Source organism: Strix aluco, chromosome 35 (assembly GCF_031877795.1).
Source record: "Strix aluco isolate bStrAlu1 chromosome 35, bStrAlu1.hap1, whole genome shotgun sequence".
In the NCBI taxonomy this organism is placed as follows: domain Eukaryota; kingdom Metazoa; phylum Chordata; class Aves; order Strigiformes; family Strigidae; genus Strix; species Strix aluco.
Genome location: NC_133965.1, coordinates 280,073 through 306,550, shown reverse-complemented (window position 1 = coordinate 306,550; position 26,478 = coordinate 280,073). Strand labels below are relative to the sequence as shown.

General features: G+C 60.0%; 4 protein-coding genes across 9 annotated transcripts; 1 reads left to right on the top strand and 3 right to left on the bottom strand.

Annotated features, from left to right (window-relative positions):
* Positions 1-248: 248 nt before the first annotated feature.
* LOC141917226 (uncharacterized) lies at positions 249-3,749 on the bottom strand. The gene is made up of 4 exons (XM_074810329.1): positions 3,652-3,749; positions 3,298-3,579; positions 2,533-3,247; positions 249-627 (listed from the first exon to the last, which is right to left on the bottom strand). The coding sequence occupies exons 1-4, from the start codon at positions 3,747-3,749 to the stop codon at positions 586-588; spliced, it is 1,137 nt and encodes a 378-aa protein (XP_074666430.1). The 3' UTR covers positions 249-585.
* A 2,322-nt stretch (positions 3,750-6,071) lies between these two features.
* Positions 6,072-16,765, bottom strand: LOC141917225 (uncharacterized). Its single transcript, XM_074810328.1, has 9 exons — positions 16,742-16,765; positions 15,200-15,682; positions 13,384-13,502; positions 9,056-9,117; positions 8,919-8,971; positions 8,758-8,799; positions 8,476-8,516; positions 7,396-7,494; positions 6,072-7,180 (listed from the first exon to the last, which is right to left on the bottom strand). The coding sequence occupies exons 1-9, from the start codon at positions 16,763-16,765 to the stop codon at positions 7,120-7,122; spliced, it is 984 nt and encodes a 327-aa protein (XP_074666429.1). The 3' UTR covers positions 6,072-7,119.
* On the top strand, positions 15,486-19,226 carry LOC141917201 (uncharacterized). 6 transcript variants are annotated; one of them, XM_074810293.1, is made up of 4 exons: positions 15,486-15,579; positions 16,250-16,748; positions 17,158-17,349; positions 17,489-19,226. In XM_074810293.1, exon 4 carries the CDS (start codon positions 17,558-17,560, stop codon positions 18,383-18,385), a length of 828 nt encoding a protein of 275 aa, XP_074666394.1. In that variant the 5' UTR covers positions 15,486-15,579; positions 16,250-16,748; positions 17,158-17,349; positions 17,489-17,557; the 3' UTR covers positions 18,386-19,226. The 6 variants fall into 6 exon arrangements, with proteins under 6 accessions (XP_074666394.1, XP_074666399.1, XP_074666395.1 ...); XM_074810294.1 differs by having other exon boundaries at positions 15,492-15,579; positions 16,561-16,748; XM_074810298.1 differs by lacking the exon at positions 17,158-17,349.
* A 2,127-nt stretch (positions 19,227-21,353) lies between these two features.
* Positions 21,354-26,407, bottom strand: ELAVL3 (ELAV like RNA binding protein 3). Its single transcript, XM_074810327.1, has 7 exons — positions 26,056-26,407; positions 24,356-24,631; positions 23,781-23,884; positions 23,402-23,555; positions 22,902-23,118; positions 22,652-22,690; positions 21,354-22,486 (listed from the first exon to the last, which is right to left on the bottom strand). The coding sequence occupies exons 1-7, from the start codon at positions 26,405-26,407 to the stop codon at positions 22,162-22,164; spliced, it is 1,467 nt and encodes a 488-aa protein (XP_074666428.1). The 3' UTR covers positions 21,354-22,161.
* Between the last annotated feature and the right edge of the window lie 71 nt (positions 26,408-26,478).

The following is a 26,478-nucleotide window of genomic DNA, read 5'->3' as shown; positions in this document are numbered from 1 at the left end:
GCCCACAAGTTGATGGGCCCCAGGGGTTAATCACCCCAAGGGTGATGTGCCCAAAGGGTGTTAGGCCCTGGCTTTAACTGCCCCAAGGGTGATGGGTCCAAGGTTAACCATGGCAAGGGTGATGGGCCCAAGGGGTGACGGGAACCCAGAGTTAAACACCCCAAGGGTGATGTGCCCCGGTGTTAAACCACTTCAGAGGGTGGTTGTCCCTTGGGATGTGTTCAAGGAAGAAACAGAATGACCAGACGTGGGCATCTCTGGGTTTGCTTTATTGACAACTCAGCATTGGGCCAGCACCGCAGTGAGTGGCCAATGTCCAAAGGACTGGCGCAGTTTATACACTATTTCTAAATCTATTACTCAAGTCCAAAGTCTTTGTAAGTTTTCACTCAACCTTTTAGTTCTTGATTCTCATCATTTATTAAAGTTCACTACAATCCCCTGTCTCAGCCAAATTCTTCTCTTCTGGTTCCAATCCTTGTTTCAGTTTCAGGGTCATCTTTTGGGTCATCATCTTCATCTTTCCTCCACTAGTTTTCATCTCACACAATTTTGAGAAAGACTTCAAGATGTTCTATTAAAAGCTTAGGTAGAGCGAGCAGTTTCTACATACTGAATTCTCTTAATCTAGCAAAACCCCTGTGTTTAGTCAATTAATCACCCTTTGTTAAAACTGTCTCTATAGGATCAGCTTGACCAGGTTTTAAACCAGCCGTGGGTTGGGACTGTACAAGCAGCAGGCTAAGAACACTTCTCAGGCCTGTTGAGCACCATTCCGGTTGCCTTGGTAATATTACAAGATAGCTCAGTCCTGAACGCATTTCACTAGGCCTTAAATTCTATTTCAAATATACCAGAGGTTACATTTAAAATTCTTCTGCAGGTGTAAGGCCAGAGGGCAAGTAAAGGGCAGAAAATTGTGGAGTGCAAAAAGGGGTGGGAGACAGAAAAGGGCTGAGCGGGCAAAAAAGGGTCGGAAGTTCAAAGAGAACATAAAGGTCTGAATAAACGGGGGGCTGAAAAGCTGCAGGAGGTCAGCAAGGGAGGCTGGAAGGGAAATAGAGGCCAGAAAAAAGCGGAGGCCGAAAAGGGCTGGAAGGCCGGATTGCAAGTGTAGGCTGGAGGGCAAAAGTAGGTCAGAAAAAAGTAGATGCCGAAACGTGGTGCGAGGTCTGAGGGGCGTTAGAGTTTGAAAAGGGCTGGGAAGCCAAAAAGGGGTGGGAGGACGTGAGGGAAGTAGAGCTGGAGAAATCACTAGAAAAGGAATGAGGAGTCCTCCAGGGACAGGGTGGAAGAAAAACTGGGTCAGGGAGCAAGACGGAGGGAGAGAGATAATGATGAGTGGGGAGTAGAAAGAACAGAGAGAGAGAAATCAAATGTGGGGGGAAAGGAAGGTGGGAGAGAGGGAGAGAAAGAGATGGTAAACAGGGCAGAGGGACTGAGGGGATGAGAAAGGAGAGAGGGAGAAAGGGAGAGGGATCGGGACAAAGAGAGGGAGAAAGAAAAGCCCGTGATGGGCTGGAGGGCGAAGGGGAAAGGCCACGGAGCAGGACAGGTTGTATAATCCTAATAATGGGGTTATTCCGGGAAACAACGGGACAGGGAGTGGTATGGAGCAACAGGCAAAATGTTCGGGAGAGGCTGGAGGACAGAGAGAAGAAGAGAAAAGGGACAGAGAGCGAGGCAGTGATGGAGAAAGAAACAGTAGAACCCAAGAGATGAGGAGAGGGACAGGAGCGAGGCAGAGAGGTGGAGAAAGAACGTCAAGGCAGCGATGGGCAGCAGGCCAGAGGGATCAGGAGAGAGAGGAGGCAGGACAGAGGGGTCCAGAAGGCGGGTGAGGGACATGGAGCCAGAGAGCAGCAGACGACTGCGGAAGGGAGAGAGAGACAGGGAGCAGGATGCTGGCCTGGAACCAACAAGAGCAGCAGAGGGAATGAGAGAGGTGGAACACGAGAGGAGACAGGAACAGAGAACAAGACAGAGAGATGAAGCCATCAATAGTCGGGACAGGGAGCAGCCCAAAGTGTCAGAGAGAGGGCGAGGTGAACAGCGGGGAGGATGGGGACAGTGAGATACAGGGGGCCGGGAGGGTGGCAGTGAGTGAGATTATGGGATAGATGGAGGAAGAGAAGGAGGCAGGGAGACAGAAAGGCAGGGATATGGAGCAGCACAGACAGGCACAGAGAGGAAAAGAATGTCAGGGAACAGGCCAGAGAAGTTGTGGGGGAAAAGAGACTGATGCCGATCAGGACAAAGAACTGGAAAAGGAAAAAAAGAGCAGTAGGCTGCAGGAGAGAGACAGAGGATGAAAAAAAGGAAGGAGAGGGAGCAGGACAAAGGCATATAGAGAAAAAGAAAGAGGGAAAGCTAGAAGACAGAGAAAGATGGAGAGGGAGCAGGAGAGAAGGAGAGAGGAGAGCAGAGGTAAAGGGAAACAAAGAAAATCACAGCAGCGTTGGGTAGAGGGGGACAGGGGAGGGCCCAAAAAGCACAGGAGGGGTGACAGGGCCCCCAGGTCCCAGGACTCACCGCAGCCGTCGCTCTCAGCGCTGCCAGGGACATTTGCCACTTCAGACCCTTCGTTCTCCTTCTCCTCCCTTCCTCTTCCATAGCTCCAGTGGCCTGGCCGTCCTCCCCCTGAAAGCACCCGCGGGCGTCTCTCAGCTCTTGCAAGACGCGGTTTCCGACACACACAGCCTCGCTCGCTCGCGCACTACGCGGCCGTACCGCCCTCGGGGTGACACACACAGCCCCTGGGGTGACACAACAGCCCCTGGGTGCCCGCTGGCGGTCTGGCCTGCTGCGGCGTGTGAGGAGGGCTCCTTCCTCACCCAGAGAGGCAGGCTCTCTCGTCTGCAGTGGGAGGCGGGTGCTGCCCAGATGGCCTTGATTTTCTCCTTCTTTCCCTTTCTCTGGCCTCTCCAGCTCCAGCCACGGCAGCTCCTGTCCGCTGGCCGCAGCCACAAGTCTCCGCCTGTCCCTTTTTGTCCCCGTGCCGTGAGAAGTGCAGGGCCAGGCAGAGACACCCCACGCAAGCCCGAGGCGGGCGCAGTCAACGGCATCCCCAGGGCAGGAACGGACCAGCGCGGCCTCAGCGAGTGGGAAAGAGGCAGCACTGACCGTTATTGCCGGAGATCGCCCCCGGCCGGAGCCCCCCCTTCCACCGGGGCTTCTGCAGACGCACCGGGGGCCAGCCTGCTGCCCTCGCCACAGGGCTTGGGGTGGCCCGGGGCTACGGGACAGGCTTCAGGGCAGGTGCTGGAGCTCGGGGCAGCTGCAGCGGGCGAGCGGGGCCAGAGCCGGCTCCGGGGGAGCTCTGGCGAGTTGCGGAGGCGCCCGGCGACTGCCCCCGGGGGGGCGCCCGCCTCCTGCCCCTCCTCCCCTCCACCGGCTCTCGGTAACTCCCGGGGCTGCCCCGGCCCGGCTCGCCCCCAGCGGAACGGGACCTGCCGCAGCGGCGGTGTGAAGCTTCCCGGGCCGCCCCCGCCGGGCGCACACACCCCGCCCCGCCGAAGGGGCTCGGTCCCCTCCCCGGTGGCCCCGGCGAACGCCGGGCTGCGGCTCCGCATTTCGCCCCTGAGGCGGGCGGCGCTTGCCCAGGGGCGGCACCGGCGCTGCCCCAAGCGCCCGCCGGCGGCGGTTCCTCACCGGGAGGCAGCGGCGAGCGCGGCGGCCCCGCCCCGCAGCACCGATCGCAGCGCGGGGCCGGGGCTGCAGCTCCCAGCGCGGCCGCCAGGTGGCGCCATCGCCCCGTCTCGCCCCTCCCGAGCGCTCCCGGCAGCGGAAACGACGCCCGGGGCCGCCCCCCCCGGCGGCGGCTCCCCCGGGGCAGCGGGGGGCAGCGGGGGGCAGCGGGGGGCAGCGGGGGGCAGCGGGGGGCAGCGGGGGGCAGCACAGACCATGTGCTGACGGCGGGAGGGGAGCGTCGGGAAGTGGCTTTGTGCCAGCGCGGCCCAGCAGAGCCGGGGCCAGCGGCTGAGCTGCACGGGAGCGGTGACGCGCCGGGGACCCGCGGGTCCGCTGTGCTGTTTGCACCTTTCCTCACCTCTGTGCTACCAGGGCTCTGCTCCTGCATCCACACGAGGCTTCCTGGGCAGGGCCTGTCACAGAATCCCAGAATCATGGAGGTTGGAAAAGCCCCTGAAGCTCCTCCGGCCCCACCAGGAACCTCACCCTGACCGGTCCCAACCCCACCAGATCCCTCAGCGCTGGGTCAACCCGACTCTTCAACCCCTCCAGGGATGGGGACTCCCCCCCTGCCCTGGGCAGCCCATTCCAACGCCCAACAGCCCCTTCTGCAAAGAAATCCTTCCTAAGAGCCAGTCTGACCCTGCCCTGGCGCAGCTTGAGGCCATTCCCTCTTGTCCTGGCGCTGGTTCCTTGGCTCAAGAGACTTCTCCCCCCTCTCTGCACCCTCCTTTCAGGGAGTTGTAGAGGGCCATGAGGTCTCCCCTCAGCCTCCTCTTCTCCAGACTAAACCCCCCCAGTTCCCTCAGCCGCTCCCCATCAGACCTGTGCTCCAGACCCTGCACCAGCTCTGTTGCCCTTCTCTGGCCACGCTCGAGTCATTCAATGGCCTTTTTGGGATGAGAGGCCCAAAACTGAACCCACTCATCGAGGGGCGGCCTCACCAGCGCCGAGCACAGGGGTCAGATCCCTTCCCTGTCCCTGCTGGCCACGCTAGTGCTGATACAAGCCAGGATGCCATTGGCCTTCTTGGCCACCTGGGCACACTGCTGGCTCCTGTTCAGCCGGCTGTCAATCAACACCCCCAGGTCCCTCTCTGACTGGCAGCTCTCCAGCCACTCCTCCCCAAGCCTGTAGCGCTGCTGGGGGTTGTTGTGGCCCAAGTGCAGCACCCGGCATTTGGCCTTACTGAAACTCCCCCAGTTGGCTTCGATAACTCACACAGTCACTTCAAGAAGAGACGCCGCACAAAGTTCCTTCCCAGCGCGCAGCGAGCCGTGCAGCGGGGAAAGCGAAGAGGCACGTTGGTCTGTGAGATGTCCTTGGCAGGTGACCACAGAGCCCGGGAGCTTCTGTCTTTGCTCCTGCCAGCGAGCGCTTTGCTGCCTGCACCACGCGATACTCGGTGGGCTGGAGGGGCTGTTCCGCCTGTGGGTCAGGCGAGCAGCTCAGTGCCTTCAGCTGCCTGATTCACCTCCTTCAAACACACACTTCAACCCTCACTTTCTTTAACCGAGACCACTCTAGCTATCTCCTGGCCTGCCAGCCCTTTGCAGCTAGAGACACGGCTGACATCCAGTGCTGGTAGATATCTAGCGGTCATCTTGCTTTGATGGCAAAAGGCTTTTGTAACTCCAACCTCTGACCTGTCAGCAGGACTGCAAGGCAAGAAATACACGTTTACTCGAACAAGCAAGACACCGGCCAAATAGCTGTGCACGGCGATACGCGGCTGCCTGGGACCGACACCTTTTTCTGCTCAAACCAGAGCACAGCTCCCTCGGGAAGAGCCACCGGCAGCGCAGAACGTCCCTGCGCTCGCCCTGCGCTGGGTGCCCGGAGAACAGCCCCTTCCTCCGACTGGAGCGGGCAGCGGCCTGGTGCCGTCCCGGCCCCTCGCCCCCAAGAAAGCGGCTGCCCAAAGGGGAAAGGAAGGACATGGGGTAAAGCTCTCCAGGCTGCCTGCGTCCCACAGGGCAAAGCCGACAGCCTAAGAAGGAACCCCAGGGTGTGGAGCAGCTTCTGCAACAACCCAGCTGGGCAGAGGAAGGGGCAGGAGAAGGGCCAGCGGGTCCCTTCAGAGGCAGAACGGCTGCAGATTGTGCCGGGGCCGCTTCGCTCTTTCTCTTTGGCAGTTACATCCCAGAGGTCGGCAGACGGGTCTGCGGGCACAGCGCGAGCGCTGCTGCTTACGGAGCAACAGGCACTAGGAAGCAGCAGTGAAGAACGAGGACGGCCCATAGGGGTGGTGGCAATAACGAGGAGAGCCTGAAGCATCAGCCGGGCAGGGCTGGACACTGAGCACCACACGACCGCTCGCTCACAGCCCCACCAGCGGGACGGGGAGAGAACGGGGAGGGGAAAGTGAGAAAACTCATGGGTTGAGATGGAAAGAGTTTAATAATTTAAAAGAAAAAAACATCACCCACCACAAACCACCCTCCCCCACCTTGTGTGGGGAAAAAAAACCTCATGGGGGGGGGGGGGGAAACCTGGGGTGGACACGGCAGGAGGGTAGAGACAGGTGTGGGGGGACACAGGTGGGGATGACCCACACCAGGGGGTTCACCCGGGGTAACCCGCAGCAGATCACTCACCTGGGACAGCCCCAACAGATGATCCGCTCTGGAGAACTGACCCGCACCGATAATCTGCACCCAGCAACACCCCTCAAACAGCCCGTGTCTCACCCCAAACTGGGTCCGGGGTTTCTTTTTTTTGCTCTTCTGTAATACAAAAATTGGGGTTTTTTGCTTTTCCAAAATATTCCATTTTGGGTTTTTTCAGCACTTCTCCACAACATAAAAATTGGTGAATTTTGGTTTTGTCCATGAAAATGGCAGATTTTCTCCTCTCCAGCTGCACAAATCCAGGCAGACTTGGCTTTCCCAGGAGCCCCAAATTGAAGGTTTTTTTCCCAAAAAAAATGGGTTTTTTCCTCCCATTGCAGACCCAGAATCAGGGGGTTTGGGGTATTTTTGTGCCGTGGCAGCGACACAGGGCTGGCCCTGCTGTCAGGGGGTTAACGGCCGGCGGGCAAACCTGGCCCGGGGTGTGGAGGGAGCTATCGAGCGTCACCAGAGTTACAACAACACATCTGAAAAACAAAAACCCCAAATCCTATTCTAGCATCTTAAAAAAAATAACACAGAAGAAAGTTCCATCAGAATAAGGGACAGGAGAGCAGTGGAGCTCGGGAGGACTCTGTGTAACAGCTCAGCCCCACGTACAGCACCCTGGCAAGGCCGGAGCGGTTTCAACTCTTCAAATCACTAGTCAGGCCAACTGATATGATTTTGAGCACGTTCTGCCCATAAAAGCAAACGCTCTTGCTGGTGTCGGAATGTCTCATCCCGTCCTTACTGGGCTGCAGGGAGGGAACCCTGCGAGGCTGCAGGACGAGGTCGTACCGTCCTCAGAACCTCCGGCTCACGGATCCGCCGCGACAGCCGCGGCCCTCGCGCTGCTGCTGCTGCTGCTGCACATCCTGCTGGGTCAAGAAAAGCAGAAATGTAAAATGTTAAAGAGTAAAATAAAAAAAAAGAATAAAGCTCAGTCCTTCACTCTTTAGTACAAAGGTGGGCATATTTTATAGAAGTGTTTTTATTAGATGTGTAAGTATTTGATTCTCCTTTTGCATTGCCCTGACTCGCCCGGCTGTGAGCTGACACCATCGCACTGTCCGTCTCCAAAACACACACTTACCCCTTGACGAGGGGGGCTGGTGTGTTCCGTAACCAGCAGGGACGTCTGGCCAGCTGCACCGCCAGCGAGACGCTGCTGAACTGCCACGGAAACGCACCGCTGAGTGAGACAGAAATACAGGACTTCAGAGCACCCCAACAAAGCATCAGGAAAAAAGCCTGTAACATTCAGTTACCTCTTCTTAAACATTCAGAACAAACAGCTCACTGCCTCAGCTCACCCAACAAACGACACGCTGTAGCTGTTTGGCACTGACAGTTTAAACAATGCAATTTGTAAATTATACAATTTTAACTTTTTTTCTTGTTTCATTTGATAGAAAAATCAGTGAGAAAAGATCCCCCATATGGTTTTACTTTTAGGGAAAAAAAAATCAAATCCCCAGCGCTGCAGCGCTTAAGGCTACCAAAAAGGCCTGGCAGATTTGCTGCTTTTGGGTGCGCTGCAGGAGAACACGTTTTTGTGACATCTCGACTCTTACAGCTGAGAACCCAAAGACCAGTGATGCCATCCGCTTTTGGAAGATGTGCTGTGCTCCGCACTTTGGAAGGAATTTTTTTTTTTTTTAAAAGACAGTGAAAAGACTTGTTACTATGACTTCTACTGCCAAGTACATTATCTCTGAGGATTCACTCTGATGGGAAGTTCATAAAATGAAACTTGAATGGGAAAGTTTTCCATTTTGGAAAGTCTCTTTCCAACTGAAGTCAAAATTACACGCTGTAGAGCAGCGGTCCCTGATCCCCAGCTTAGCTGTCAGAGGGCTGGGGGGCCTGAATCCGTCCTCAACAAAACCCACATCAGCTAACCAGGCTATTCCTGCAGCTGCCACGTTCCTCTTCATCATCTGCAAAAACACCAGTGCCAGCCGTTGGCATCACGTCAGCTGACACGCCTCTGCCACAACACCTCCACCTCAAAAGCCACGGGGCTTTCCACTGCCCTGCTCCGCACCAACTCCGGTATCAGAGGCTGCGGCCATCACGGCTTGTGGCACCTACGATAGCAAATGCCAGAAAACTACCGTTGTGCTTGCAAGAAATCACCAGCCCCGTGCTCCCCTTTGCGAGCCCAGCTCACCTCAAATGCTCATCCGATTCCAAAGGCTCCCTGCGTGGCACCTGCAAAACCACAGGGAAACGCTGAATCGAGCTGCCACGTGATTCTCTGCTCCTAAACCCCGACCCGGCCCCCACCTTCCCGGACCCCTCACTGGCGCGCGGCTTCGCCCCTCCAGGGCTACAGGCGGCACCTGCCAAAACCGAAGCGAGAGACACGTGCTGAGACACCGCCTGGCACCGCGGCTGCCCGCACCGCGACCGTCTCCTGCTCCTTCACGCCTTGGCCGCTCGCCCACCCCACCTCTGACGTTTCCAGGTCGCCATGTTGAGGCTTGGGCACCACCTGTGAGACACAAACAACAAGGGGTGTTTCTGACCTCGCTAACAAGGGGTATTGTTGGTAATTTTCTGTGAAAACAATACCCCTGAAAAACAACTGCGGCTTCAGCCCACGCGTCTCACCTCGCCTGAGTCACCCCCAGCACCGATACGCTGCTTTGCTCGTTGCTTCGTGCCTTCAAAATAAAAAATCCCAGACCTGTAAGCCAGTCGTGTAACCGCCGGCCACAGCTTCCCTCCCACAGCGTGCGCTGACCCACCTCCCCACGGCCCTCCGCTCGCCGCTGTCTCGCTCCTTGGTGCACATATCGTCCTTCTGCACCTGAAAAAAAAAATTTAAGCAAGACACCTGGATGCTGAGTGACAGCTTGACAATTCCAGAGGTCTTGACTTCATTTAGGAACACCATCTAGAGTCCCAACTACAGCCTGCCATGAAAAAAAAAACACAAAAAACAAGCCAGCATTAAGCCCTACACATAAAAGCCTTAACAGCTTTGGGATTCCATCTGTTCGACTACCACTCGAGGAGCCTCTCACAGCGAGCTCTGGTCACCCCCTTGACATTCTTGCCTGGGGGTTACTGGCTCCGAGGGGTCTGTACGGTCTGTAACTAAACAGTCTGGGCATATCAGCATTAACTATAAACTCTTACTGTTATTCTTCCCCTGCCTGACATTGCTACGCCCCCAGGCAGAGCAGTTCCAACCCAGATACACGTGTGGACTGACACGGCAATAAGTAAGACAAGAGCGCTCTGAAGAGCACAAAAAAATAAAATCAAAAGGGAGCTAAAGCGCTACAAGAGTGCTGTGGAGTACGAGACAGGACTTGGAAGACATTGTTATAGAGAGCAGAGGGATGGGGAGGGGGCAGGGTAAGAAAAAACCCAGTGAGGGCCCTGGAGCCTCAGGAGGGCATCTGGGCAAACTGCAGATGACTGAGATGACTGCGGCTTGGATGGGCACACGCTTCACTGGGTGAAAAACCGGCTGATGGCCGGGCCCAAAGAGTGGTGGGGAACGGAGTTAAATCCAGTTGGCGACCAGTCACGAGTGGTGTCCCCCAGGGCTGGGTTTTGGGGCCACTCCTGTTTAACATCTTTATTGATGATCTAGACGAGGGGATCGAGTGCACCCTCAGTCAGTTTGCAGATGACACCAAGCTGGGTGGGAGTGTTGATCTGCTCGAGGGTAGGGAGGCTCTGCAGAGAGATCTGGACAGGCTGGAGCGATGGGCTGAGGGCAACTGGATGAGCTTCACTAAGGCCAAATGCCGGGTGCTGCACTTGGGCCACAACAACCCCCAGCAGCGCTACAGGCTTGGGGAGGAGTGGCTGGAGAGCTGCCAGTCAGAGAGGGACCTGGGGGGGCGGGATTGACAGCCGGCTGAACAGGAGCCAGCAGTGTGCCCAGGTGCCCAAGAAGGCCAATGGCATCCTGGCTTGTATCAGCACCAGCGTGGCCAGCAGGGACAGGGAAGGGATCTGACCCCTGTGCTCGGCGCTGGTGAGGCCGCCCCTCGATGAGTGGGTTCAGTTTTGGGCCCCTCACTCCAAAAAGGCCATTGAATGACTCCAGCGTGGCCAGAGAAGGGCAACAGAGCTGGTGCAGGGTCTGGAGCACAGGTCTGATGGGGAGCGGCTGAGGGAACTGGGGGGGTTTAGTCTGGAGAAGAGGAGGCTGAGGGGAGACCTCCTGGCCCTCTGCAACTCCCTGAAAGGAGGGTGCAGAGAGGGGGGATGAGTCTCTTGAGCCAAGGGACCAGCGGCAGGGCAAGAGGGAATGGCCTCAAGCTGCGCCAGGGCAGGGTCAGACTGGCTCTTAGGAAGGATTTCTTTGCAGAAGGGGCTGTTGGGCGTTGGAATGGGCTGCCCAGGGCAGGGGGGGAGTCCCCATCCCTGGAGGGGTTGAAGAGTCGGGTTGACCCAGCGCTGAGGGATCTGGTGTAGTTGGGAACTGTCAGTGCTGGGTTAACGGTTGGACTGGATGATCTTCAAGGTCCTTTCCAACCTGGATGATTCTGTGATTCTGTGAGAACAATCAAAGGGAGACACCCTCGACGGCCGAGAGAAGGATAAAGGAGCGAGGAGCGCTGCAGAGCAAAGAAAGGAGGAGCTGACAGAACGAGAGAGAGAGAGAATGGGAGATCAAGAGCTACAAGGTGCTGTGGAGATCGAGGAAGGTCTCGGGTGGCATCGTGCCCGTGAGGAGAGGGGCTGATGGATAAAAGGCGGCTTAGGGATGACAAGGAGGAACTCAGGTGATCATCAGAGCAGAGTGCAGATGGTCTGGGGTGGCCAGGGACTGAATGCTGGAATCCTAGAGAGCATGGAGGAACAAAGGAGGGTTCTGGGGCTCAGAGCCCCACCTAAACTGCTACAAGATGGAACTGGAGCACAAGGAAGGTCTTGGGAGGCATCGTGACTGGGAGAACTGTCCCGAGGGAGCCAGAGAGACTGAAAAAGGATTGGGGATGTGGCAATTAAATCCAGAGGGGATCTGAACCAAGTAGACGTGTCATCAGAGGGCCAGGGAATGAATAGAGGCATGGCTAAAGGGAAGAGAGGACAGAATGACTGGGCTGGGTCACAGATACGGACTCGGGAAATTCCCTGATGGAACAAGAGAGGTGTGAGCTCTGCTACAAAGAGCTCTAAGTCTGCCAAGGGCAACCTTGAAGGCATCAACAGGCATCATGACACCCTTAGAGGGGTCCTGATGAGGCCAAAGACACCCAAGAAGGCTCAGGGACACAAGGAGGGAGTCTGGAGGGGATCTGAACAGAGTACAGATGTCCTTGGGAGGCCAGGGACCAAACAGAGACACCTGAGATGGCAGAAAGGATGATAATAAGAATGCTCTGAGATGCAAAGAAACCCAAGGGTGGGTTTTGGAGGGAACGAGAGAAGACCAAAGTCTGCTACAGAGCTAAAACAGGGCTGTGGTACACAAAGGTCTCAGGAGGCACGGTGACTGGGAACACAGGGCTCATCCTAAGAGGGATCAAAAGGGAGGCAAAGTGCTACCAAAATTCTGTGGAGCACAAGGAAGGTCTCCTAGATGGCACAGAGAAGAAAAAGAAAGCTCATTTTTGGGAACAGAGATCTTAGGAGCAGTGTGATTGCGACAAAGGGGGCTTACAGTGCTAAAAGTGTGCTGCAGGGAACATCCGAGACCTCGGGAGGTGTCGTGACTGCAGCAGAGGTTCTGAGGAGAACAGCCAAATGAACACTCAAGGACACGATCGAGTCGTCCAGAGGGGATCTGAACAGACTACAGGAGTCCTCAGGGGACCAGGGACTGGACAGAGGTGTCTTAGCCAGCACAGAGGACACCATGAGTGTTCTAAGGTGGCATCAGGAAAGGTTCTCTGGGAGCGAGAAGGGTGCAAAGGGCACTACAGAGCCAAAAGAGGGCTGGGGGCATGAGGATGGCCCCGGGAGGCACCATCACAACAGGAGCAGGGTGCTGAGAGTGACAGAGGGACAGCAGGCGGCTCTGGGACACAATGCAAACTCAAGAAGGTGTCCCAGCAGTGTACAGATCTCCTCAGGGGACGAACAGCTACACAGAGACAGCACTGAGTCCGGAAGGAGTGCTCCGGGGCACAGAGAAACTCTGCCTGAGGGTTCTGTCTGAGTACGGGGTGGGGGGGGGGTTGTACAAAGAGGGCTGCAGAGCTCAAAGGGTGCTGTGGGGCACGAGGATGGCCTGGGGAGGGGGCGTGAGGGAACGAGAGGGCTCCGGGAGGTGGGAGGAAGGTGGATATAGAGGCAAACAACGGATGGCTGACACAGTGAGGTACCTGGGAGGGGATCTGGACAGGATACAGATGTCCTCGGAGGACCAGGGAGGCATCGGACATGGCGGAGGGAAAGGTAAGAGTGCTCTGAGCACAGTGGGAGCCCGGGGAAGAGCTGTCTCAGAACAGGAAAGATACAAAACCTGCTGCAGAGGTGAAGAATGGCCGTGGAACACAAGGACGTTCGCAGGGAGCATCATGACAGAACTAGAAAGGTGCTGCAGGGCCCAGAGACCCTGATGGCAGCTCGAGGACACAAAGGTACTCAGGAGGGGATGTGAACAGAGTATAGATGTCGAGAGGGAGACACTGACCCACAGGAGGGGAGCGAGATGGACGAGAGGGAGAGGGAGGACAGAGAAACAGGGAAATAGGGTCAGAGAGCAGGACTCAGAACAAGAAAAAGAGGGACAGGGAGCAGGACATAGAGAGAGAAAGGGAACAGGACAGAAGGGCTGAATAAGAGAGGGATGCAGATCAGGACAAAGAGTTGGAGAATGAAAAAAGGGTAATGGGCTGCAGGACAGAAATGGATGTAGGAAAAAAAAGGACAGGGAGCAGGACACAAGAACAGAGAAGAGCACAGATACAGGGAAGGACAAGTCAACAGAGGAAAAGAAAGGGTCAGGAAGCCAGACAGGGGGACAGGGAGTCAGACAGATAGACAGGGGAAGAGAGAGAGCGACAGAGACAGAGAGGTGGGCGGGGATCTGGAGGGGTGGGGGATGCAGAGACAGGCAGGGAGAGACCAGGATGCAGATGACCCCGAATGGCCTGGGACTGACCGTGGCTCCCGACGTCGGCACTGCCCACAGAACTGTCCAGGCCAGACGCTTCTGTCTCGGTCTCCTTCTCTCTCCCTCCCTCCCTCTCCTGCAGCTCCAGTTGCTTCACTGTCCTCCACCTAAGAGAGCACAGCGGTGATTTACAGCTCTTGCGATACGAGGCTTCCCGGACACGCAGCCTCGCACGCACCCCCCCTCCCCGCGGCCGTGTACACACACAGACCCTGCGGCGCGCGTTGGGGATCGGGTCTGCCGAGGACCACTCAGGGGACCCCTCCTCACGCAGAAAGGCTGCCTGTCTCTCGTCTGTGGCTGGAGGCACTTTACAGCTCTATTCCCTCCATTTTGTTTTCCAGCCACTTTACCTTTTTTTAGCCTCTTAAGCTTCATCCACAGCAGCTCCTGCCCGAAGCCAGTGAGTGCCCACCAGTCCCTGGACACCCACACTGCCAGGAGAACGAGGCCAGGCAGCGACAGCCCTCGCAAACCTGAGGCAAGTGCAGCCAGCAACAACCCCAGGGAGGAGCAGCCAACCGAGCCCTCAGCACGGTCTCTGGAAGAAGAGAACAGGCAGCCATTTCCCCCAGGGTCCATGGCAGCGCACCCCGGCAGGACTCCCCACTATGGCAGGAGCCCCTGGAGACGCCGCCCGCCCCGCTGGGGCGCTGCCAGCACCCGCACTGATGGGAGACAGCGCACGCTCGAGGGTGGCCGGCTGCTGTCGGGACGGGGCCAAGGCGGGGGGGTTCTCCTCACGGTGCCCTTGGTGTGATACAAGGAAATGATCACCCACTTTGCAACTTAATTTGCTTATAGCAACTTATAATGATTTCTGAGTATTGCTTAATAATCCTGCCTGCCCTGACTGTTCTGTGGAAGCTCACCAAGGGCTACTGTGTTCATCAAAACAAAGCGGTTTTCTGTGGGAACCTACCAAGAACTACTATGTTTGGCAAAAATAACAGATATGTCTTTGGAAAGCATTGTCCCTCGAGAAGAGGAGGCTGAGGGGAGACCTCCTGGCCCTCTGCAACTCCCTGAAAGGAGGGTGCAGAGAGGGGGGAGAAGTCTCTTGAGCCAAGGAACCAGCGCCAGGACAAGAGGGAATGGCCTCAAGCTGCACCAGGGCAGGGTCAGACTGGCTCTTAGGAAGGATTTCTGTCCAGAAGGGGCTGTTGGGCGTTGGAATGGGCTGCCCAGGGCAGGGGGGGAGTCCCCATCCCTGGAGGGGTTGAAGAGTCGGGTTGACCCAGCGCTGAGGGATCTGGTGGGGTTGGGACCGGTCAGGGTGAGGTTCATGGTGGGGCCGGAGGAGCTTCAGGGGCTTTTCCAACCCCGATGGTTCTGTGATTCTGTAAAGCAGATGGGTTCTAACCAGTTTAGCCTTTTAAATGGATAGATAGCCACGTATGGGTGGTAGAAATTAGTATACTGCTGCTTCTAGATAAGACAGAGGTGGTAAACCAGCAGGAACCACTCTTGTTGTTCAAGAAACTGCCAGAGAGACTCTGCACATGCTCTGAGGAAAGTACGAGGTGAGGAGGACTGTGAGCCTTCCTCCAACAGACCCCGGAGACCCCCCAGGAGGCGATGGGCAGGTGCACAGAGAACACAAACTGCTGCCCCCAGCCTTAGAGCGAAGCCGCCTCACTCACGCACACGGGTGTCCGTGTGACGGGATCAGTGAATATGTGGCTCCACACTCGAGGAGTTTCCGGTAAAGTGTGCGGGGGGGGGGGCGGGGGGGGGGCGGGGGGGGTGCAGGCTCTGTGGAGAAGGCCCCTGCGCCCCGGCCGCGGTGACCGCACCGACGTACCTGCTGTGTGACTCGGGGCCCTCGGGTCTGGTTCCGCGGCTCAGGAGCGAGGGTCGGGGCCGCGCCGGGCCCCTCCCCCTGCGGCGGGACAAGGCGCAGGAATCCCCCTCCCGCCGCGCCCGCCGGCCCCGGGAGCGCGCAGGGGACGCCCCGACCCGCGGCCGCCGAGGAGCGAAGCGCGACCGGTCCCGGCAGCGCCGCGGCCCCGGGACCGCCGGGAGCCCCGTGCCGGCTCCTCCCGCTCCCGGCGTGCCCCGCGGCCGCGTCACTTCCCGAAAGTGCGGCCCGCGCCGCCACCCGCGCCTGGCGGCGGAGGGACACGTGCTCGGCACCGCTGCGTCCGGCCCCGACGGGAACCGAACCGGCCGTAGGGGGCTGAGGTGAGGGAAGTGCCGCGGGTGGGAGACGCGGCAGCAGCGAGCGTGGGTCAGGGGGCAGCGCGTGGGGAGGAAGGGAGCGGAGGCGCGGGCCGTTCGGGGAAACCTGTGATCCAAACGTTCCGGCTGGCGTGGCGTTAGCTCACAGCACCGGGACTGAGTCTCTGCGGGGGGTTCTGCCTGGTCTGGGACAGGAGGGGATTCTGGAGGGGGTTAATTCTAGGTGTGGGGGAAATGGTAAGCTGAAACGTTGCTGCCTGGTGAAACAAAGACTTTAATCTGTTCATTGAATGTGGTACCGTGGCAAGGTTTCAGCTCTCACAGGTGTCAGCACTGGTTTCATAGCCAGTGTTATCACAAAAAGGAGCACCAGGATCTCTCCCTCTGCGAGCTGGAGGTGGGTGGGGTGATCCACGGGCCAGAGTCTGGAAATGCACAAAGCAGGATGTTAAAGCCAGGCTTTAACTGTTTCTCAAAGCTTGGCATAACTTTGCAAATCCAATAATCCTTTTCCAATCCACCATTTCTTTAAAGAGTATTCTTCCATACTTGGTGCTAAACCCTCTTATAAACAGCTCTGAAACTCCCACATTGTCCATCACAGCTTCCCCTGAAGCCCCGACTCGTCAGAGTCGATTTCTCACAGGCTTTTCAGGAGATTTTACTATTCCAGCTGTTGCCATCTCAAGTCTTACTTCCAACGTGTCTCTCAGCTTATCAAACGGAGGAATTCCAGGCAAACAGAATTTGCCATTGCACTGCCATTTAAATTTAACTTAAGCTGTACGTGATGACCAGGGAAAGGAACGCAGAGAAACCCTTTTTGGGCGTCAGTTCCCTGTAATGAGCAACTCTCCACAAATCTCTGACAGTGAGAACTGTGTTTCGGCCATAACCAGGGCATTTTCTGTGCAAACTGTGCCTCTGCTTTTGAGCTTCCTGACATGGATTACTGACGGCTTCTTCTCATCTGCCGTGCTTCAGCTGTGTCTTCTCTAGACCACTTGTGCTTGCAATGTGTCCTGCTCCAGCTGGGGTAGGGTTCAGTTTCCCAGCAGTGGGGGGGAAGCTCTACCCGGGTTACTCAATACCGCGCTGACATCAGGTCCGGGCGCCCAAGAGCAGGAAGACGGTTTTGTTGGGTTCGGTGCCCTCACTGCTGTACCTGCACGGTAAGTCTCCTGTTCATTGTTATTCCTGTTATTGTTCTTGTTGTTGTTCGGTTTGTTGCTGTTACACTGTTGTATTAAAACTTTCCTTATCTCAACCCTGGGATTTGTATTTCACTCCCTGCCCCATCCCGTCCGAGGGTGGGGGAGGGGCAGTGGCAGCGTGGTCTTGAGTCCCGGCAGGGCCTAAACCCCCACACAGTGGAACAGGTACAAGCCATAGAAGAGTGGCTCGTTTCTTCGTTCAAGGAATAGGGGAACGGTTACATTCTCCATCTGCACAAGTGCCAGTGCCAGCCAGGCCCCGACATGGGCAAGCGCCATGGAGACAGGCAGCCCACTGTGATGTCACCATGCGGTGGTCTGTGACATCAGCAAGCGATGGATTGTGACCTCATGTCCCTCCTTGCAGGCTCTGCCTGTGCCCGGCCCAGTCTGGCTCGTGCCTGGACTCCTGCCGAGCGTGTCTGCGAGGTGCTGGGTGGTGCTTTGGGGACTGCTGTCGGCAGCTCTCGGTGCCCGTCCCAGAGCCATCCCCTGTGTTTCCGTGGCCCTGCCTGGGTCAGGCAGCCGGGCACCGCCAGGAGCGCTCGCGGCAGCATAGGTGAGCTGTGCGGGGACCGTCCCCCCAGTGTGGGCGAAGGGGCTCGGGGAGCCGGAGGGTGTCCTTCACCAGAGGCCTGGGCATTTCTTCCTCCCCTCGCCGGGACAGTGAGTGACCGGGGTCTGTCTCCATTTTGCAGCGTGTGACACCAGCGAGGGGGAGCAGCTCCTCGTCCTCAGCTCTCCCCAGCCTGCCGCAACAAGCCAACATGGCTGAAGAGAGCGAGTGGAGATGCCCCATCTGCAGCGACACCCGAGATGGTGCCGCTTATGTGACCCCCTGTCTGCACCAGTTCTGCCTGGGCTGCATTGTGCGGTGGACCAACAGGAAAGCGTCGTGCCCCCTTTGCAGGCAGACTGTCAAGTCCATCATCTACTCTGTGCGGTCAGAGGAAGATTTTCTGGAGATGACTTTCTGGCAGCGCCCCTCCCGTGCATCAGTTGCCGGCCACCAGGACGAGCAGCGGGCTGCCAACGCAGTGCCCGTGGGTGGTTTACTGCCCCGTGTCTGGGCGGGCCTTTTCCGTGACTGCAGGGACATCCTGGAGCCCCTGATGCGCTGGCTGAGACGGCAGCTCCGGGGGAGGTACAGGCAGCGCTGGTGGGTGGTGCTTCTGGCACAGGCCACCATCGTCTCACATCTGTGCCACTACGGGCCGGACGAGAAGGCCTTGGTGCAGAAGCTGCAGCGCTTCCTGCGGCACCAGACGGTGATGTTTGTGCAGCAGCTGATCGCCGTCGTGGCAGAGCGGTGCAGGGAGCGCTTCATGCAGCTGCTGCAGCCCCGGGACTCCCAGGCTGCCGAGGAGCAGGAGCACAGCCCCGCCGCCACCCCTGGCCCTGCCGCCGCCCCGGGGGACACTCCTGCCCCCGACCCCAGAGAGCAGGAGGAGCCCCGTGAGGAGCAGGTGGTGGCAGGTCCTTCCAGTGCTGTCCAGGGCAGGGACTGCTCACCCGGGGGGCCCCGGCGCCCCCCCAAGAGGAGGGCCAGCTGCTCCCAGGACTCTTCAGACGACAAGCACCCACGCCGCCAGTGATGCTGGGGTGGCCAGAAGCTGGCGAAACCAGGACCAGGCCAGTGATACAGAGAAATGATTACTTGTTTTTTAAGACTTATTTACTTATTTACTTACTTCTAGCAAGTTATAGTATTTTTGAATATTGCTAAGAATCCTGCTTGCCCGGACTGTTCTGTGGAATTTTACCAAGGACTGCTGTGTCCATCAAAACAAAGCAGTTTACTGTGAAAATCTACCAAGAACTGCAGTGTTCAGCAAAATGTCATGGTTTTGTCCTTGGGAAACAGCTGTGCTCTAACGAGTTGGGTCTGGTAATGAGTAAAGATAGCCATGTACGGATGGTAGAAGTTCCATTCGTTCTCTTAGATAAGATAGAATGAGTAAAACGGCTGAAAAATATTTTTATTGTTCAAGAAATTGGCCAAGAGAATCTGCGCATGCTCTGGGGAAAAAACAAGGTGAGAAAGACTGTGAGCCTTCCTCCCAAAGACCCCCGGCGACGCCCCCCAGGAGGCAATGTGCAGGTGCAAAGAGAACGTGAACTGCTGCCCCCAGCCTCTAGAGCTAACCCAGCCTCACTCATGCATATGGATGTTTGTGTTATGTAATCAATGAATATGTATAGCCACACTCGATAAGTTTTTGGTAAAACGTGCGGTGGGGGTGCAAGCTTTGTGGAGAAATCCCCTTGCACCCCGGCCGGAGTAACCATACCTGCTGTATAACTCTCTCGGAGTTGTAGAATCTGGTTTTCCACGAATCACCAGCAGCTGGGGTGGGCCCCAGCCCCCACGGGGCCTTGGAGGCGCTTGTTAGAGCCTCATCGTGAACGAAGGAAAATAAACGGATGAAAACTGCATGAGAAGTCTCAGTCTCTCCTTACACGCAGTGCGGCTGACATTGCTGTGGGCGCCACCCGTGATGCTTTCTCCTCCTCCTCCTGGTGCTGTGCTCACCTTCCCCCTCATGAGGCTGCTGCAACTTCCACGTCACTTCCCGGAAGCCCACCCGGGCCTGGCCCCGGTATCCGGATCCCTCGGCCACCGGCGCAGGACGCGCCTGGGCGCTGCTGGGAGGGACCAGGGCGACGCCGAGGACGGGGGCTCTGCCACCGGGCCTCGCCCCGGGGCTGCCCCGCGCTGCGGGCGCACACGGGTCCCACATCACACACGACAATTTCTGAATGTTTTTTTATATTTTATTATTTCTGCCATGAAAAGTACAAAGAGTCGAGTCCGGGGGTGGGAGCCAGGAGCCCGTCCCCGCCGGGGGCCCCGCTCCGCCGCGGGGGCCTGTTCGCGCTCAGGAGCCTTCTCCCACGTTGGGTCCCCCCAGACAAAGGGCGGGGCCGAGGCGGGGCCACCCCGGGGTGCAGCTCTTATTGCTACTGAACTGGGGTCCCCTCGGCCCCCCCGTCCTGCTGGGGCTGCCTGGGTCCCCGGGGTGGGGATCCCCAGGGTGCAGCCGCCCCAGGGGGTCAGAGCTTGGGGGGTGGAGGCGACCCCGGCTGCCTGGGTCCCTCGCCCACCCCAGGGACACGCGCACACGTGGGCGGGGGGAGTAATAAATATTTACATTAACAATAAGTTAAAACTACGAGAAGCTGCAAACGAGCACGACACGACGCAACGCAAAAAGCAGGATCCGGGAGGGGTGGGGTGGGGTCCCAGGGGACCCAGGAGGGGCAGAGCGTCCCAGGGGTGCCAGGACTGGGTAAAGCCAGCGAAGAATCAAATAAATAGGAACCGAAACCACCGAAAAGTAAGAAATTATCCCGACGGAGAAGAGAAAATAAATAATAATAGCAATAGTAACAACAACAACAACAACAACAACAATAATAATAATAATAATGATGATAATAATAATAATAAGGATGGGGCTGCTCTGGGGGACTCACCCTGTGGGAGGGTTGGGGGTTTCAGGGGCTTTTCTGCCCTTTTCTTTGGCCAGGACGCTCGAACTGGCCAAGCAAAAGCACCTGCCCCAGCAAGCTGAGGAGGTTGGGGCAAAAGTCCCCATTTTGGGGTATTTGGAGAATGGTGGGGACGGGGTAGTGTGGACAAGACACACACACACCTCCCCCCGGTTTGGGGGTGCTGGAGGCTCAGGGGCAGCGGGACCCTCTGGCAGCCTCAACCTGGTGGTGTTTTAGTGCCACTGGCCCCTCCAAAACGCGCTGTGACCGCGCGCGGGGCTCACAACCTCCGGCCCCGCCGCCAAGCAACCGGGGGGGGCAAACAGATTCCCACCCCCGCAACTTCCCTCCAGAGGGGCAGTTTGGGGGGACTTCAGGGGATTTCTTTTTTAAATTTTTTTTTTCTTCTTCTCTTACAAAAATAGATGGTTTTGTGTCTGTCGCTCCAGAGGAGTCACCGCTCGCCGTGTCGGTCTCTCTCCTCGCTACCGTTAGCGCTACCATTAGTGGTATTATTCATTATTGTTTGTTCTTTCTCCCAAAAAAATTTCCCCCTCCAAAAAAAAGAAACAAATGGAAAAAAAGAGGAGAGAGAGAGAGAGAGCAGACACACCCTCCGGACTCCTGGACCGGAGGGGAGGGTGGCACGACCCCCACTTGGCACCAGCCTGGGGACAAAATGAGCCGAATCGGGTGCGCTGGTGGGGTCCCTCCCCGGGGCAGCGGCCGGAGCCGGGGCTCGAACCCGCGGACCCCGGACGCCGCTCCGGGTGGTCCGGCCACCGCCAGAGGGCGCTGCGGGGGGGGGGGGGGGGTGGGTGTCTCCGAGCTGGGGGCGGGGTCGGTGGGGAGGAGCCCGGGGTGGGGGCGGGGCTCCCCACTTCCCTTCCCCCACGGTACCCCCGGGGGGGGGGGTCGGTCCCGGAGCACCCCTGAGGTCTCCACAACCCCGCCTCGCCCCGGGGGGGCAGGACACCCCTAAGGGAGGGGGGGATTCCCCCTTCTCCCTGTTTGGGGGTGCACAACCCCCCCCAGAGGAGGAAAAAAAAAGGAGGGGGGGGGGGGGCGTGTGTTGGTCTGGCACCTGCAGACCAGGGAGGTGCTGGGGGCCGGGGAGTTCCCGGGGTACCTGGGCTCGTCGGAGGTCACCGTGGCTTCCAGGTACAGGGAAAGGGGCAGGGGGGCCCCACCTCGAGGGTCTTTGCAGTGCCCAGGAGGGTCCCCCAATATCTCTGGGTGCTGGGGGGGTCCCCAGGTCTTTGGGGTGCCCATGGCATTCCTGGGGACTCCAGAGGTGACCTCTTCTCCGTGTCCAGACTCCTTCACAATTCCCAGAGTTTTCAGGGTGTCTGGGGGGGTCCCAGCGTGTCCTCAGTGTCCTGGGGGCTCTCCAGACTTTCCAGGGTGGTGGGGAAGGAGGATCTTTGGGGGTGCCCCCTCCATCTCCATGCCCCCACAGTGTCCAAGAGCTCGGGGACACCTGGGGGAGTCCTCAGAGGGTCCATGGTGCCTAGGGGAGAGGTGGGGGTGTCCATGGTACCCAGGTTGTCCTTCAGGTGTCCCCATGGTGTCCTTCATGCCCATGGAGGGGGTCCCCAAGGTCTCCAGGTGTCCGGGGCAGTTCTCCACGGTCTCCAGGGTGGGGAGGTCCCTACAGTATCCTTGGTGCCTGGGAGGGGTCCCCACAGTCTCCAGGGTATCCTTAGGGTGTCCCCACAGTGTCCTTGGCGTTCATGGAGGGGGTCCCCAAGGTCTCCAGGTGTCCAGGGGGGTTCTCCATGATCTCCAGGGTGTCCTTGGTGTTTGTGGGGGTCCCTGTGGCCTGGTGATGTCAGGGGACCCGGTCCCAGGGGCTGGGAAGCCAGCGGGGTAGAGCTCAGGCCTTGTGCTGTTTGCTGGTCTTAAAGGAGACCTGGAGCACGCGGTCGCCCAGGCGGTAGCCGTTGAGGCTGGCGATGGCCATGGCCGCCTCCTCGTAGTTGGTCATGGTGACGAAGCCAAAGCCCTTGCACTTGTTGGTGGCGAAGTCGCGGATGACCTTGACGTTGGTGACAGCACCAAAGGGCCCGAAGAGCTGCCAGAGGACACTCTCGTCCGCCTCGGGTGCCAGGTTGTAGACGAAGATGCACCAGCCAGCGCCGGGGGCCCCCAGGCCCACCCCGGCCAGCCCTGGCACTGCCTCGATGGCCAACGGGGAGAACCTGGGCAGCAGCGACAGCGGGCTGGCCTGGGGTCAGGGCGTCCGGACGCCGCGTTACCCCCCCAGGACACATGGGTGCCCTCCTGCCAGGGTCCCCCGCCTGTGTATGGGGCTGGGGGCGCAGAGCTGGACTAGGGGGGACTGGGTGGTGGGGAGGGGCCGTTACCTCTTCACGCCGTAGGCCACGTTCAGCAAATTGTCGAGCCTGGAGAGGACAAGAGGCCGTTAGGAGGGACACGAGGGTGTGCCCGTGTAGGCGTGTCTTCGCCGTGGGGGTGTCCCACGCCCTGTGGTGGCCCCGTCCCCTGGGGAGTGTCCGCATGGTGCTGGGGATGTTCCCACACCCATCTCCTGAGGGGTGCTCCCATTCCTGGGGGTGTCCCACCCCCCGGGGCCCCCGGGCACATCAGGCTCACCGGAAGCGCTGGGGGGGGTGATGCAGAGCACCATAGCGGCGGGTGCTGGGGCAGAGGCTGAGCAGGGCCCCCCCTGACTTCTGGCCCGGGCTGTTGGCGAACTTGACAGTGATGGGCTCGGCGGCGCCCAGCGGTTTCTGCCCGTGCAGTCCCCGGACGGCCTCCTCTGCCTCCACGCGCTTGTCGAAGCGGATGAAGCCCACCCCCCGCGAGACACCTGCGCACAGGGCAGCCGGGGGACAGAGCCCTGAGACCCCGCTGCAGGACAGCGGGAGCCGGGCGTCTGGGGAGTCACAGACACAGACCCACCCGTGGGACCCCGGCACCGGGGGAATCCCCCCGCAGACCCACCCGTGGGACCCCAGTGTCCAAAGAGCGCCCTCCCTCCCAGACACCCCACTGCCCGCCCAGGTGACATCCCCCCACCCCGTAGACCCTCCTGGGAACCCGGGCGTCTGGGCAGCCCCCTCCTGCCAGGGGACCCAGGCGCCCAGGCACACCTGTGACCTGGTCGACGAGGATGCGGGAAGTGATGATGCGGCCGTACTGGGAGAAGAGCTGCTCCATCTCCTTCTGCCCCATGGCCTTGGGGAGGCCGCTCACATAGAGGTTGGCATCACGGATGGAGGCTGAGCTGGGCCGAGCGTAGGACACCTGGGGGGGGGGTCAGCCCTGGGGACCTGGGTGTCCGAGTGCCAGAGCTGCCTCCCACCCATGGGCCCACCCAGGGACCCAGGCATCTGCCCCCACCAAAGGACCCCCACCCTGCTGAGGGACCCCCTGGTGCCCAGCCACCCCCCAGGGACCCCAGCATCCACCCCCAAGCCCCGAGGCATCCCTGGTGCCCACCCCCCCCCGAGGGACCCCAGCATCTGGCACCTTGATGGTCTTGGTCTGCAGCTTGAGGCCGTTGAGGGTACTGATGGCCTTGTCGGCGTCACCCGCCTCAACGTAGTTGACAAAGCCGTAGCCCAGGCTCTGCCCTGGAGCACAGGGTCAGCACCGAGGGTGGCCCCAGCACCAGGCCCAGTCATGCCATGCCCGGTCCCCACCCCCACCCCACCCCTGTCCCCAAGGCCCGTTTCTATCACATCTTCATCTCTGTCCCTGGGGGTCCCCACGTCCCTGTACCCGGGATCCTGGGGTCGTGCTTGCAGGACCCGACATCCCCAGAGAGGCTCCTGGGGTTGTGTCTGTCCCTGTGATCCCATCCACGTGCCCATCCCTGTCCCAGTCCCCGCAGGTCCCCACGTTCAGTCTCCCCATGCCCCGTGTCCCCACGTCTTATCTGCCCGTGTCCCATGTCCCATCTCCCTGTGTCCCATCTGCCCCGTCCCTGTGTCCCATCTTCCCATGTCCCATCTCTCCGTGTCCCCATGTCCTGTCTCCCCGTGTCCCATCTTCCCACGTCCTGTCTCCCTGTGTCCCTGTGTCCCGTCCCCCCTGTCCCATACCGGTGACCTTGTCACGGACAAGCTTGCAGGACTCGATGTCCCCAAGGCTGCCAAAGAGGCTCCTCAGCTCCTCCTGGCTCATGCTCTGGGGCAGGTAGTTGACGATCAGGTTGGTTTTGCTGTCGTCGGCCACGGGGGGGCCGGGGGGGGCCCCATTGGGCAGTGCCGCCGCCACCCCCGGCCCTGGCACCGCCACCACCGGCACGGCCACGGGGACGGGGCCGCAGCCTGACGGCCCCGGGGTGCTGGAGCCTGGGCCTCCACTGTGCTCAGGATCTGCTGAGGGGACGGGGGGGTGTCACCAGGGTGTCCCCATCACGGGGACAGCGGGGGGACAGGGAGAGGGGCACGGGGAACCCCAGGCAGTGGGGACACAGAGTCATCGCCGAGGTGACGCGGGGATGGAGCCATGGTGGGACACGGGGATGAGGACTCCGGGAGGGGGGGACAGAGACAACTCGGGCGGGTACGTGGGGGCAGTGGGCTCCTCGGGCCGCCCCTCACCCCAGCAGGGCACGAGGGGACCGAGGCGTCCCCAAAGTGGGGGGGGGGGTGGGGGGGTGGGGGGAACGGGACACTCCGGCTTCCGTCGCGCCCCTCCCCCCGGGGGATAATCCCCCATTGTGCAGAGGAGCCCCCGCCCCTCCCCCCCCCGCACAATAGCGGGGGACAATGGCCCTTTGTCCCCGGGAGACGGGACACCCGGGGCCGCCAGCCACGGCCGCGACACCCGGGCCCGGGCCCGCCGGGAACTGACCAGGGGCTGAAACGGGGCGGGGGGGCGGGACGGCGGGGTCCCTGTGGGGGGACACTGCGCCTTTAAGGGCTGGGGGGGACGGGGGGGACAGGGGGCCCGGCGCGAGCCGGGGGGGGACCCAGTCTGTCCGTCCGTCCGTCCGTCCGTCCACCCGCGGGGCAGCGACGGCGCCGAAATTACCCGGTGAGAAAAGTGAAAGCGGAAAAGCCGAAAATCACCAAATCGGATTGAGAAAATGGGATTTAGGGGCGAGGCGGCGCCGCGACACCCGCCCCCGCCCCGCGCGGGGCCGCGCGTCCCCTCCCCGCACACACGTGTCCCCGCGCCCACACGCCGAAGCGGAGGAGGCGTGTGCGCTGGCACACGCGTGTGCACCTTGTGCGGGCCCCGCCAGCCTGCGCACACGCGTGTGCGTGCGGCGGCTCCGCAGGGCCCCGGTGCCAAACGGAGAGGAGGGACTGGGGGGGGCGAGGGGGGGCGCAGGGGACAGCTGAGTGTGTGTCCCCCCGCCTTGCACACCCGCGTCCCACGCGAGCACACGGGGCACACGCGTGTTCCCGCACAGAGGCCACTCGGCCCGTTGTGACACGCGTGTGCCCGCTGCACACAAATACATGGGGTGCACACGCGTGTGCGTGCAAGCGCTGGTGCCCCCGTCCCCGCCCAAGCGTGTCACACGCCCGTAGGGGCATCGTGGGGGGGGACACACAGAGATGATGGGGGGAGGGAATGGGGGGGGCTGGAGGGTTGGGGGTGGAGGAGCGCGGGAGCAGGGGGACACGGGGGTGAGGGGACGCGGGGAGCGGGGGATGGCAGATGCTGGGGGGCCGGGGGGGGGCGAAGGCACGGGACGGGTCTTTCGGGAGATGGAGGATGCTGGGGGTGCCGGCCGCGCCCCCCCGACGACACCCCCAACCACCGCGGCCCCTCCCCCCGCTCCTACCGTCACCATCGTCGCGGGGCCGTGGCCGCGGGGGCTGCTCGGGGGGGGCCCCCGCACGGCCCAGCGGGCTCGGGGGGCTGCGGGGGGCCCCGAGGCGGGGGGGCTCGGGGGGGCTCAGCCGCGGCGTCAGGCGCTGTGAGCGGTGGCCCCGTCGGTCCTTTAAACGTCCTTGGGCGGCCGCGGGGCGGGGCCCCCCCAAACCGCCACGGTGGGCGCGGCCCGGCCCCCCCCTCCCCGCTCCTCGATGGCTCCGTCCGCCCCCCCGCCCGCAGGTGGGTCGGTCCGGCCCCCCCGACACCCCAAAACGGACCTGCCCCCCACGGCCCGCGCCAGCCCCCCCGGAGAAGCCCATTGGCTGCCGAGCGGGCGGGGCCCCCCGACGCCCCCCAAGACCCCCCTATAGACACCGCCTATAGCCCCCCC

What these genes read in the sequence shown, in the direction of transcription:
- LOC141917201 (XM_074810298.1), top strand. Translation starts at nt 17,558, where the DNA reads ATGGCTGAAGAGAGCGAGTGGAGATGCCCCATCTGCAGCGACACCCGA.
- ELAVL3 (XM_074810327.1), bottom strand. Translation starts at nt 26,407, where the DNA reads ATGGGCTTCTCCGGGGGGGCTGGCGCGGGCCGTGGGGGGCAGGTCCGT. An exon ending in CCTCGTCGACCAGGTCACAG is followed by an intron (nt 23,119 to 23,401) that starts GTGTGCCTGGGC and finishes CCCTGTGCGCAG; the next exon opens with GTGTCTCGCGGGGGGTGGGC. An exon ending in GTGGCCTACGGCGTGAAGAG is followed by an intron (nt 22,487 to 22,651) that starts GTAACGGCCCCT and finishes GCTGCTGCCCAG; the next exon opens with GTTCTCCCCGTTGGCCATCG.
- LOC141917225 (XM_074810328.1), bottom strand. Translation starts at nt 16,765, where the DNA reads ATGAACAGGAGACTTACCGTGCAG. An exon ending in GCGACCTGGAAACGTCAGAG is followed by an intron (nt 8,517 to 8,757) that starts GTGGGGTGGGCG and finishes GTGGTTTTGCAG; the next exon opens with GTGCCACGCAGGGAGCCTTT. An exon ending in GAATCGGATGAGCATTTGAG is followed by an intron (nt 7,495 to 8,475) that starts GTGAGCTGGGCT and finishes TGTCTCACTCAG; the next exon opens with CGGTGCGTTTCCGTGGCAGT.
- LOC141917226 (XM_074810329.1), bottom strand. Translation starts at nt 3,749, where the DNA reads ATGGCGCCACCTGGCGGCCGCGCTGGGAGCTGCAGCCCCGGCCCCGCG. An exon ending in GCGCTCGCCGCTGCCTCCCG is followed by an intron (nt 3,580 to 3,651) that starts GTGAGGAACCGC and finishes CGCCCGCCTCAG; the next exon opens with GGGCGAAATGCGGAGCCGCA. An exon ending in CTCCCCCGGAGCCGGCTCTG is followed by an intron (nt 3,248 to 3,297) that starts GCCCCGCTCGCC and finishes CCTGCCCTGAAG; the next exon opens with CCTGTCCCGTAGCCCCGGGC.